Consider the following 12,323-nt stretch of genomic DNA (forward strand, 5'->3'; position numbering starts at 1 on the left):
TTTAAACTCATCTCAAAATAGCACAGGATCAAAATAGCAAAACAAACACAGGACAAAGTGCCCCGAAGTTCCAAAATGTTCTGAAACCCAAAATATATGGAAAAGGTCCCAAAACTAAAAGGAAGCCCAAATCGGGCTAAAGTCAACCACTGAAAGCAGTGTAAAAAAACCCAAGCCGAAAAACGCTGAGACAAAAGTGAAGAGATGGAAGCCGGGCCAGTGGTCAAAGGAACGGAACGTAGTCACAGTAGTCGTAAGCTGGTCCGGAGTTGGGGCAGGAGAGGAACGTCAGGGTCGGAGACAAAGCCAACGGTCAGCACAGGAAGCAGCCACGTGGACGGGAATGAAGCCAAGCCAAATTCAGGAGCAAAGAGATACACCAGGTCGTAGTCCAGTACAGGGTCCAAGGAATGATGTCATCACAGTAAGGTCCACGTCACGGGGTAACACAAAGAGCCAAAACGACGGAGGCGAGTGGCAGCTAATGCAAAATAGTAATAACAATGCGGTCCAAAGAGAAAACCCACACAGTTCCAGCCCTCCGTCGTAGAATAACCCGGATCAAACTTACATCGGTTGCAAAGTCCCAAGCCAGTCTTCGGAGTCACGTACAGGAAACCCAATGGCGCCCAACAACACCTTGCCACACGCAAGGAACAATGGCCAAAAATCCCCAATTCATTTAGGTTTTCTTGGGCGTCCAAACAACCAACGCCTTAGGATCAGCCTCGGAAGACTCATTCACAACATTTATGGAAGCAACTTTCACTTTGGGCAAGTTGTGACTACTCCAATTTAAAATGTACCATTGCCAGCCTGAAAATAATATAATAATAAGTCTGAATAACACTTAGATTAAAAACAAACATGTTCCTTATTTTGCATTGTAGTAGTTCAGATTCTATTACTCCTTTTAGACTGCATTTAAGGATTTTTGTGATAGGAACGATGGAGCCTCTGGATGGGATGAAAAATTTCCAATTAACTGAATTTATTAGATTCTAGAAAGGAACAGCTTTAGTAACCGTCATAAGCTAATAGTGGCAGGAGAGGTTTTGAGATGCATATAAAAGAAACATAAATGTAAGTTGTCCAGAAATTTTGTAGCCAAATAAAAATCCATTTTTGTGGCGGGGGCAGGAGGACCGAAATGTCTAAATTATTCCTTTGGCATGCACATTGACCAGAATTGATGAGTAGAATACCATAGTCTCAGTACAATACTGAGAGAATTTAAACGTGCTATTGAAATTCCTTGCTCCACAGCACACAGAGTGAAAAGCTGTATTAGAAGGCGTGTGACCACAGAATGTAAATACTGTAGTTCATACAGGAGAAGACAGTACTTCATTTATTAGGTCCCAAATGGTTTAGATCTGTCTATTCTGACAAACAGTACTAGCCAGGGGGTAATCTTTGTTTGCCTGCTAGGATCTGATGGATGAGGGATAGGGACCTTCATTAACTCAGACATGTGGAGGAAGTGGATTTCATTCTATAATTGCTAAATTGGACCAAGTTCCGACTGTATACTTCAATATCCAGGTCCATTGGTATTGTGGTTGTCTTCTCCCCCTTCTTATCCATTATGAAAACCACTGAGGAGGGTTTACTAGTTTTCCAGACCATGTTCTTATTGTGAATGAGAAACTGAACATTAGTGGGTTGCCAATTCTAATATAACAATCTGCCAGAAGTACACTGATTTTATGCTGGGTGCAGATTGAAGAAATCTTCACTGCTTCTCTGCTAGCTTGCTAGTTTATCTGCACATGTTACTAGGTTGGTGCTTAATATGCTTTCATACGGTCAAAAGACCAATTGTCCACGTATACCTTTATTGCTAGGTTGTATAGCTGCCAATGATAACCAGCATACAAATAGGTCTATCTGTTTTATGATATTTTGTTCTTGTTAAATATAAGAGCTATATTAGCTATTATGACAAAGAAGCAGTTTCATTTCATATTAAACCCTTTGTTCATAACATAGTGGATTATGAGATCAGGCCATAAATATTGGATGTAATGTTTAAACATTGTTTAGTTAGTCAGATTCCTGTGTCTTAACCTGCTGCTTTTACTATCACTATATCTTTTAAAAAACAAAAATATCAAGAAAAATTGGTCTCTCTCTTTCTTAGTCTTTTTCAGCTTTGTCTCCAGTTGCTGCTATTAAACAGCTGCAGATATTGTGGGGAGGGTTATTCTCATTGGGGGTTTGCTTATCTTCTGGATGAATAATGTCCCTCTTTAACTTCTCAGCAGCTGGCCTCCAGCCGATGTGTGAGAAAGATGCTGACAGTTATTGGGAAAACATTTGTAGTACAGGCAGCTGCCAAAAATCAGAAATTACTCTTACCAGACAAGAGAAAGACTTGGCATATTAATATCTTCCATGGCTTCTTCACATTCCAGATTCCTTATCAGTAGTAGTTATCAGCCATCAAGTCCAAGCTTTTTTATAATTAATAAAGAAAAACGAGAGTCTGATTGAAATTTGTTTTCTTTCAAATGTGTATCATTTTATCTTAATTTGCCACTTTTCATCATTGCTTTGTTGAACTTAATTTTGAGGAGCAGGGGGAAATGAACAATGAGAGCGAAGGCTAAATCTACTTGAGATTATTAGAGCAACTTTGGGAAATACGTTTTCTTCTTGCTCACAATCCTTAAATTCTTCAGTGTACTAGAATTGTAAAAAAACATTTTAATATGTATATGAAAACTGCTATGATGCTAATTAGTATGGTTTAAGTCCTTACCCAACTGTGAAGTTTACTGTATGATTTTGGATTAGTTACTATTTACTATGCTTAATATTCGTTAAGACACAGGAATCTATGCTTGCTATTGTAAAGGTAACAGAAAGGAGTCTATATATGCTGTCTGAGATCTTAGAAGGAAGAGTAGGTATTCCATTGTGGGATCCACTTATATTTTGTGTATTTATTTAGTTACGTTACTCATTTTACTGTAAAAATATGAATATAGACATATACATAGGCATTCAGGGATATGAAACACATATTATTTTAATCCAGCTAATTCTGAATAGCAGATTAGAGCAATTGAACAGATTATCCCATAAACTTGAACTGGAAATGTCCCAGGGCCCAGATGGCTTACCAGAACCAAGCCAAGAGGGCCAGATAACATCATGGGGATGGGACTTTATCCTAAGACATATTGCCTTCCTCTCACATTATCCAGTTCCACCTTGTCCATGATGTCATTCTCCCCTTCTCTATAGAGAAATTTGGCATGAAATCCCAAGCCTTTCTGTGTACAGAGAATGTTTTTTATATACAATTTCAAACTAGGGTTTCCCAGCTTTGCTAACATTCTCTTTCGGGAATGTAAGTGGCTTGTGAAGTCCAATATGTTTTCTTGGCTGGTGGCTCTGTGTGTGAAAGAGAGAGAAAGAGAGAGAAGGGAAAACTTGGATAACCGAAGGTTTGGAAAGCTGTAGAAAGGGGCAACTCTCATAAACTTTTTTGTCTGAACCCATACCCTAAATGAACGAGCTTAGGACTGTGTTCTAGAAGTTCCATTTCCTTGCTCTACAGTGACTAGTATTAATCTGTTCAAGATGCCTTTTCTAAATTTGTGCCCTACATTGGACCACAAGGATGGGAACAAATATGACACAAAAGATTGGTGATGAGATCTATGCCGCATGTTGCCACAAATATTCATTTTTGGATACTAGAGCAGAATAGAAAAACATAACATCAGAATAAAGAATAGAGATTTCAGCTATTCATCCCAATATAATAAGGCTTGTAAGTGAAATGCAAGACCAGTCTGGTCAGTTATTCATTAATTAAAATTAACAAATAATATTAGACCACGGTTTGATATTTGTGTATTATTTTTATATGGAATAATTCCAATAAAATATTATATGTAATAGTGGTGTATTCATTTACTCCCATCTTCTCCTCCTCCAAATTTGAATACCCTTAATGAGCAATTTTCAATAAATATTTGATGCATTTAGGGTATTAAATTTTGAACTAAGTTTGTTGGTCCACAGCAACAAAAGTTATTTAAAGAAGATTGTGATAAAGGAAAGGTTAAGAACTTCTGTGATAAGCCTTTGGAGGGTCTTGTGATGAAAAAAAAATCATGTGTATGTTTCGTAGAGTAAGCTGGGGAGGAAAGGGAGCCAATGGGATAAAGAGGTTTGTGACAATGTAAAGACTTAACCAAGGGTTTAAATCTTAAATCTCCTTTGCTGTTCACCAACATTCTGTTTTCTGTTCTTGAGTTGAGAGTGTAATAACTGCTTTGGGAGACAGTGATCGGGTAATGTGGCCATTCTAGCAAAGTTGATGGCAAAGAATCATTGCTTCAATGCTGGTGGTCTTTGCTTCTTCCAGCATGCTGACATTTGTCTGCCTGTCTTCCCGAGAGATTTTTTGGAGGCAACACTGATAGAATTAATCCAGAAGTTAAGTGTGATGTCTGTAGACTGTCCACATTTCACAAGTGTATAACAGGGTTGAGAGGACAATAGCTTTATACCAAGTGTTTTAGCTGAAGCCTTGTTTAACCCTGCCTACTTCTTAAACATTTGGAAAAGAATTGAAAGGCAATTGTTCTAGCTGTGTGTCTTTGCAAAACATCCAAAATATCTTGTTTTACTGAAGTACTTTTAAGTGGCATTCTCTGTATGTCATTGATCATTTGGTTGGCTTTGTGGTATCCCTGCGAATGCCCCAATCCTCAAACACTCCCTGCTTCATTCGAAAAAATGCTGCGCTCGCAGAGCTCAGATAGTGTTGCATTTCGGTGTCGATGTTGATTTTAGTGGAGAATATTGTTGTGACCTTGGTTTTGGCTTTCAGTCTGCTGAGGTTAAATAGCTTGCCATCTGTCTGATAGATTATTTCCATGCCGGTGGGAAACTTCCAATCAACAAAGTGCAGTGTCATTTTGATGAAGATGGAAAACAAGATTGGGGCAACCCTGTTTGTGCCCCTGTTCAGAAGATTTTGTCTCACTTTCTGCCCCTGTGATAATTGAATTTTATGGCTTGTTGTGGAAGCAAGTATTAGTAGTAAAGTTTCGATTGAGACACCTTTTCCCCATGATAACTTTCAGGAGTAACTTTTCCTTTTTAGGAGTAGATTTCTTTCACTTCCTGTTGTCTCACCCCATTCTTAACTATGAGTAGTTTGTAAGTCAGATATTTGTACCTCGGGGACTGCTTGTATAATTTTGTATATTTTGCTAATAACACCCTTTAAATTCTAGAAAATGTGAAACACACTGTATTTAACCCGAGCTTTATAATCATTCAGAAAAAAAACCTTAAATATAGAGATATTGTTCCATTATCCTGGTGGAAGCCACTAGGGGGCACTAGAGAGAGAAGGGTAGTCCATTTTACATGGGGAAGTTGAAGGAGGAAAACAATTTCCCATAATTTCACTGGTTATGCCCCCTCTCCCTTCCCATATTACAAACGAAGGTTGTTTCCACAATGGGGACATGGGTGGGGGGAATATCAGGAACACGGGGGAAATGGTTTTACTCCTTCAACCCATCCACCCCCATAAAATGGATTATCCTTTTCTCTGTAGCACCCTCTAGTGGCCTCTGCCCGAATAATGGAACAGTACCGATATAGGCTTTAGATATAAATGTAAGTATGATCTAACTGTGTACAGTATTGAAGAGATGAGAGGCAATCATTATACCTACCTCTCAGTGTGTCTGCACTGTCTTAGGTGCACAATAATGATGTTAAAGGCAACTGCTGAGAGTAGTCTCCAGCTGTAAGGATTCAAAATGGCTGTTTTTCCTTTGTCTTCTGTACAGCACACAGGAAAACGGTCACCAGATTCCCCACCTCAGTTCTCAGAAGAGAACTGCTGGGAAGATAGTTTTCTATTCCAGTTTATTCTTTTAGGTACTGTTTCATTATCTGAGCGGAGCCCAAAAGGAGCCTAGGCAGAGAAAGATAGTCCATTTTACATGGGGGAAGGGGGGTGTTGAAGGAATAAAACCATTTCCCCCCCCTGTTTTCCTGTTATTCCCTCCACCCATGTCCTAATTGTCACAACAACCATCATGTATGGCATGGGAATTGGGGGGGGGGGGGGATAACCAGAAAAAAAAATGGGAGAAATGGTTTTCTTCCTTCAACTCCCCTCTCGTAAAAGAGACTATCTTGCTCTGTCTAGGCTCCCATTTGGAGCCTGCCCAGCTAATGAAAAAATCCCCTATTTTGTTACTAACAATTCCTGTGTGACTTGTGTGTAATGAAAACTATGAGAGCTTTGAGCATTTGCACAGTGAATGAAAGATTTTATCAATATCTTTCATATGATAATAATTGGTGCCACACTTGAAGATCGAGAAGTTATCAATAACTAAAGGGAAACACAAGAGAAAATAAGAATATAAGTGAATTAAATGGATAGGAATAGGCAGTCTTCGCTAACGTTTCAATTTATCTTTTAATTATATCTCCTAGATCCTTCAAGCCTGACTTTGTTCTCATCCGACAGCATGCTTACAGCATGGCACTAGGAGAGGACTTTCGCAGCCTTGTCATTGGCCTGCAATATGGTGGAGTCCCAAGTATCAATTCACTTTTCTCCATCTACAATTTCTGCAGCAAGCCTTGGGTGGTAGGTGATATTATTGTTTTTTTCCTCTTTCTTTCAAGATTCCTTATATGAAATGAGAAAAGAGGGATCTTAGATCTTTCCATATTAAAGAAGCTAAAAACATAAAATTTTAGTTGTTATTTTGCAACCATGTTGACTAAAAGTAGAAATCTAGAAAACACAATCTCCTTTCCAATTTTTCTGAATATGTAGATATCAGTTATATAAACAATTTGCAGTATGATTAATTTTGGTGCTACTACAAAACAACAAAGTTCTGCATAAATGTTAGTATTTATACAGAGCTGCGAAGCTGTGAATACTTAGTTGTTCTGTATGCCATGACTGTATAATACCTTTGCACATACATAATTACACAAAAAAACCATGAACAGTGAACAAATGTTATGTCTGATTAAGAACTACCGTGCAAACTTTACTTAGATACAATCTTTATCTAGTTCAGGCAACAAGGTGAAAGTGTACCCAATCCTTTTTTTATGAATATGCAACTTATTGAATAAGTTGTTTGAATAAGGCTCAAGATTATCAGACTATAAAGAATATGTTAAGGTGCAATGCTATAAAAATGATTTTGAATAAGTGTTTGAAGCACTTAGCATTACATAGATTTAATGTTATTCAGTTCTCACCCCTAGTAAATAAATAATGTTTTCAGACTGGAAAAGCTTTTGCCACCTATGCACTTTTTAAAAATTGTCAGAACAGTGATATCCCCTAGTGTTTTCCTGCAATTTGGGGAGGCAACCATTCATGCTGTATCTGGTTCCCTTCTCATGCTTCACAGACAGGGCTTCCAAACTTATCAGTCAGCTTTACGTGTCTAAGAGGGAGGGTCAGTCCACCTTCCCAGTTCTGTCCTACCTCATCTTGAACCAGGACATGGCTTTTAGTTCTTCGGCTATAGTTGATTGGATCAGGATTGTTTACTGCTCAGGCATGTAGCCGGGGGGGGGGGGGGGGCTCGAGGGGCTTCAGCCCCCCCCCCCCAATTCTCAGGGTGATCCGCGAGAAGGCCTTACATTGATTATTTAAACTGTTATGTTTATTCATATCATGATCTGATCACCATGCTCAATATATCCCATATGCATGGGGGTATTGGGATAACGATACAAAAGTTTTGCTAAGGTAGATCCTCTCTCACTCAGACTCAGCCCCCCCAATCAAAATCCCAGTCCCCCCCCCCCCCCCAAATCAAAATCCTGCCTAGAGGCCTGATATTGCTGATCAGTATTACTGCTTTTGATGGGAAAAGTCCATCAGGGATATAAATGTGGCAAACAAACAAACAAATAAAGTTCACTTTGTGGAGGTTCCATGTGGTTCTGTAGGCATTGCTGAAGTTTTCTTTTGAAATGGAAATTTGCTGCATTTAAAATTTCTTTTTGGTGGCTGTTATTATGGCTGTCAGGATGTGGTGGCCAAATTTTGCTGGACTGGCCAAGAGGAATACCATCCTGCCAATTGAAAATCCCTTGTTGATGTAACAATAGCAAGGATTCACCATAGCCTCCTTAGGAAGGGACTTTGAATGCCCATAAGGAGCTACTGAGAAGACTTTTGTATCCTTACTAGATATGTTTGTAAAATTTGTAGCACCAAAGTTTATTCAAATAATCATAACTGAATTCAAAATATACCCACTTAAGATAGAATTAGAGAAGGCTACAGGAGGCAAGGCTTAACATGAAGGAGGAACAATGAGCTGTTCCTCTATTATGTGGCTTATGGAATACTAAATTTTTGGGGGGTGGGTTGAACTTTCAGTGAAATGTTTAATTTTAACAGTGAATTTTCCAGCATCAAAAACAATAGCAAAGTAGTAAAGATGACAGAATAAATCCATCTGAAAAGTACTCCACACCTTGCTGTCTTCATATAGTGGTATATGTGTTAATTTAGTGCTCAAATTCCTACATGTCTGAGATCAGAGTGGAGGAGATGACATGGCAGAAGATTAACAAATAACTTCTAATGTACATGTGAATTGGTAGTTTCATCATGTAAAGCTCCACTTGGTTGATTTATCTTTTCCCCTTAGTAAACTAGCTTTCTATATATTTTACTATGCTACATAAGTGGAAAGTACCTAATATGCCTTGCTTCTACATCCAATTTTTTTTATTGATTCAAATCCAATCAATTTCATTCCAGACTTCAAATTTGAATCAAGATTCACGAATCCAGCACTCAATCCTGCTTCATTGAGCCTTGTATTAAGAAACCTAAAATGTTCATAGCTTTTTATTTTTTCATGCAGCCACATAAAATTTGAAGATATTTGTTGACTCCCAAAGAGAGATTAAACCAACCAGTTTCAGAAAGGTAGCTCCCAAGAATTTCCTGCAAGGCATCTGTAAAATGTTGTTTTCAAATAACAAAAACAGCTTTTAAAAATAGATAAAGTTGGCTGTTCAACCTTGGCAATTAATATTCCAAACATGTTCTGTTCCCAAGGTTTTTTATGCCCCCATCTTTGAATCTGTTTCAAACACATTGAACTGAGCCATTCCAGTATGGAACCAAATTTGGTCATCAGTTGGTCCAAATACATTCTGTAGTTGGTATAAATTCTGAAGCACCCTTATTCTCATCATCATTCAGAATTTGGCTAAATCTATTACACTATCCTAGCATTAATTTATTGTATCCTTTTTGCAATTATTTTGACTCATAGAGGTTGGGTACATTAATTTTACAAAAAGAAATCAAAACTAAGCTTTTTAAATGTTGTTTATTGATAACATCCCAGTGACATGCTGATAATTAGATGGGATAGGAATGGTTGTTTGTGCTTTTTTTGTTTGCAAATTTACGTAGATCATCTTTTTGTTTTGTAGTTCTCTCAGCTAATTAAGATCTTCAATTCTCTGGGTCCTGAGAAGTTTCCTCTTGTAGAGCAAACATTCTTCCCAAGCCATAAACAGATGGTAAGAATCTTATGTGTGATTGTCTTTGATTGTACTGTGTGTGGTAAAAAGGAGTGTGAAAGACAGGTAGCAGAAGGGGAGAAAGATTAGAATACCTGTATGCATTAAATGTACAAGAGCCTTGTCCAGTATTTCAACTGACAACTTTACTTCACAGTTATGATTATCCCAATGTGTTTCTCCAGTTCACCTGAACATTCGTGCCTTGAGGTCCATCCTAGTTTTAGGAATAGTGAGGTAACTGCTATAAGCAGGAGGTTTTTTAATAACTGGGTAAGCCTTGAATGACTCTATTTCAGACAATAAACTATGTTGACTAACACATTTGTTGCTTGTGATGCATATGCCACTCAGGATGACATTCAGGAATGGAGTAATTGAAAATTATATTGGCTGCAGAAATAAGGCAGGAGGAATGGATGGAAAAAGAATGTAGAGAGACTTAGAAGATTGACAGGATACAGTCATCATGAAACCATGCACCTTTCCTATAGCTATACTTTCAAGGGCCGTTGTTCTTGGTTGCTATACTTGGTTGTACTTAGCATGCTTGTTTTGTTGTGTCAAATGCTCTTTAGTACAAAAGATGTCATGAACTTAGGAATATGAGGATGTTCGAAGTATCGAAGCAAACTAAGCATCTAATCTGTTGGTAAGACACCTGAAAAATTATATGTGTTTACTAGGGTAGAGCAAAAAAGTCGAATCCTTCTTATGTTGTATCCAATTAGTTGGTTTGTCACTTTTGAACCGTTTTGAAGCGGGTTAACCCGTCATGTGTATTCCGCGATATTGAACCACAATAGCCAATTTTTCAAATGGCGTCGTATGTTTTTCGGTGGGGCTCTTAAACCAGGTTGCAAGTGTTTGCAAAGGGTGTCCTGGAGTGGTTGGTTGCTCTTGCTATGGGGCTCTTTAAACCAGTTTGCAAAAGCGGAGCAAACGGCTTGCAAAGGGTTGTAAGGGAGGGAAGCCTCACTCGCTCATTTGCAAAGGGCGTCCTGGAGTGGTGGTTGCTCTTGCTATGGGGCTCTTTAAACCAGTTTGCAGAAGCGGAGCAAACGGCTTGCAAAGGGTTGCAAGCGGAGGGAAGCCTTGCTTGCTCGTTTGCAAAGAGCATCCTGGAGTGGGGGTTGCTCTTGCTATGGGGCTCTTTAAACCTATATCTCAGGATCTGATCCCAGATTATCTGATTTAAACTGGATTATATGAGTCCTCACTGCAATATAATCTGGGATAAGGAGAAAAGTGACGGATCCACAGTGATTATCAAAGAAGTGAAAAGAATTTGCCGCAAAGAAGGAGATTGGAAGTCAACGATAACCCTCAGTCCCTCCCCGATTTCCCGTACCCAATTACCTTTAGTGTTAGATGAGTAGAGTAGACTCCTAGAGTAGAGCTATCCTTTCCTACTTTCCTATCCCTAATGATTGTTCCCCCACTTTTTAATGTAATACTTTTGAAAAATAAGTCTCACAATAAAAATTTATTTTTTTTAAAAAAGTGACGGATCTGGACCAAGCTTGGCACACTGAACCAGTATGGCCAGCTGTGAATCCTGGGGGAGTTTTGGGAGGGTTGACCCAAGACTTTTGGGAATTGTAGTTCACTCATACATTTTCTCATAGGAGCATTCATAAAAAAACAAAAGACTGAGGTTTACCTAAGACATAGTATAGCACCAGAAGAAACTCACTCCTGAGCACTTCCCCTCTTAGAAGCGGCTAAGACCCATTATCTCCTTATCCCAGATTATCTGGCAGTGTAGACTCATATAATCCAGTTCAGAGCAGATAATCTAGGATCAGATCCTGGGATATAGGGGCAGTATGGAAGGGGCCTCATGATCAATCTACACTGCCCTATATCCCAGGATCTGATTCCAGATTATCTGATTTAAAATTGATTATATGTGTCCCCACTGCCATATAATCGGGGATAAAAAGAAAAGTGATTGATCTGGACCAAGCTTGGCACACAGACCTAATATGGCCAGCTGTGAATCCTGGGGGAGTTTTGGGAGATTTGATCCAAAACATTTGGGCATTGTAGTTCACCCACATCCTTAATACATTTTCTCATGGGTGCATTCATAAAAAAACAAAAGACTGAGGTTTTAAGCCTCATAGGAAGAAACAGCGTGGCCCCTTTTGGGACAGCATGGTGCAGTGTAGTGATTTGAGAGTTGGACTATGATTCTGGCTTCATTCCCCACTCAGCCATGGAAACCCTCTGGGTGATCTTGGGCAAGTCACACACTCTCAGCCCCAGAAAACCCAATGAAACAGTTTCAAACCAGGAACATATTTCCTTATTCAGAGGCTGATGGCCGTCTGTCAGGAGTGATTTGATGGTGTACTATGATTTCTGTTCCTGGGTGATAAATGTCATTTCCTAATTAGTTCTGTCATAGAAACATGGCAAAATTTTATGACACTGCCTGAACTTTGTCTTTGCACAAGGAACATGGTGCTATAATAGCACATTATGGTTTCCTGGGACACTGTCCACCAATTTAACAAAGTTTGAGCCACTAAAAACAAAGTTTCTGTAGTAGAACAATGACTTTCAAACCAGGAACAGATTTCTGCAATTATTAAAAAATGGTTTATTATAAAAGCTATGGAAATTCACCAAAAATCAGAGGATAAAGGAATTTTGGCAAGCTAGCAGTGTTAGAATTGAGAATGTCAGAAAACAGATCCTATTTCATGAGAAGAAGTGGGGATACTGGAAATGGAGGCTTT

At 38.7% G+C, this 12,323-nt stretch overlaps 1 protein-coding gene across 2 annotated transcripts in view; it reads left to right on the top strand.

The window, feature by feature from the left end:
- Positions 1 to 12,323, top strand: part of syn3 (synapsin III) — a 243,065-nt gene that overhangs the window by 61,949 nt on the left and 168,793 nt on the right. For both annotated transcript variants that reach the window (XM_003220928.4, XM_062983019.1), the window contains exons 5-6: positions 6,487 to 6,643; positions 9,487 to 9,576. In XM_003220928.4, the coding sequence (XP_003220976.2) occupies positions 6,487 to 6,643; positions 9,487 to 9,576 (247 nt within the window). The remainder of the gene's footprint in view (positions 1 to 6,486; positions 6,644 to 9,486; positions 9,577 to 12,323) is intronic.

This window comes from Anolis carolinensis, chromosome 5 (assembly GCF_035594765.1).
Source record: "Anolis carolinensis isolate JA03-04 chromosome 5, rAnoCar3.1.pri, whole genome shotgun sequence".
NCBI classification, from domain to species: Eukaryota; Metazoa; Chordata; class Lepidosauria; order Squamata; family Dactyloidae; genus Anolis; species Anolis carolinensis.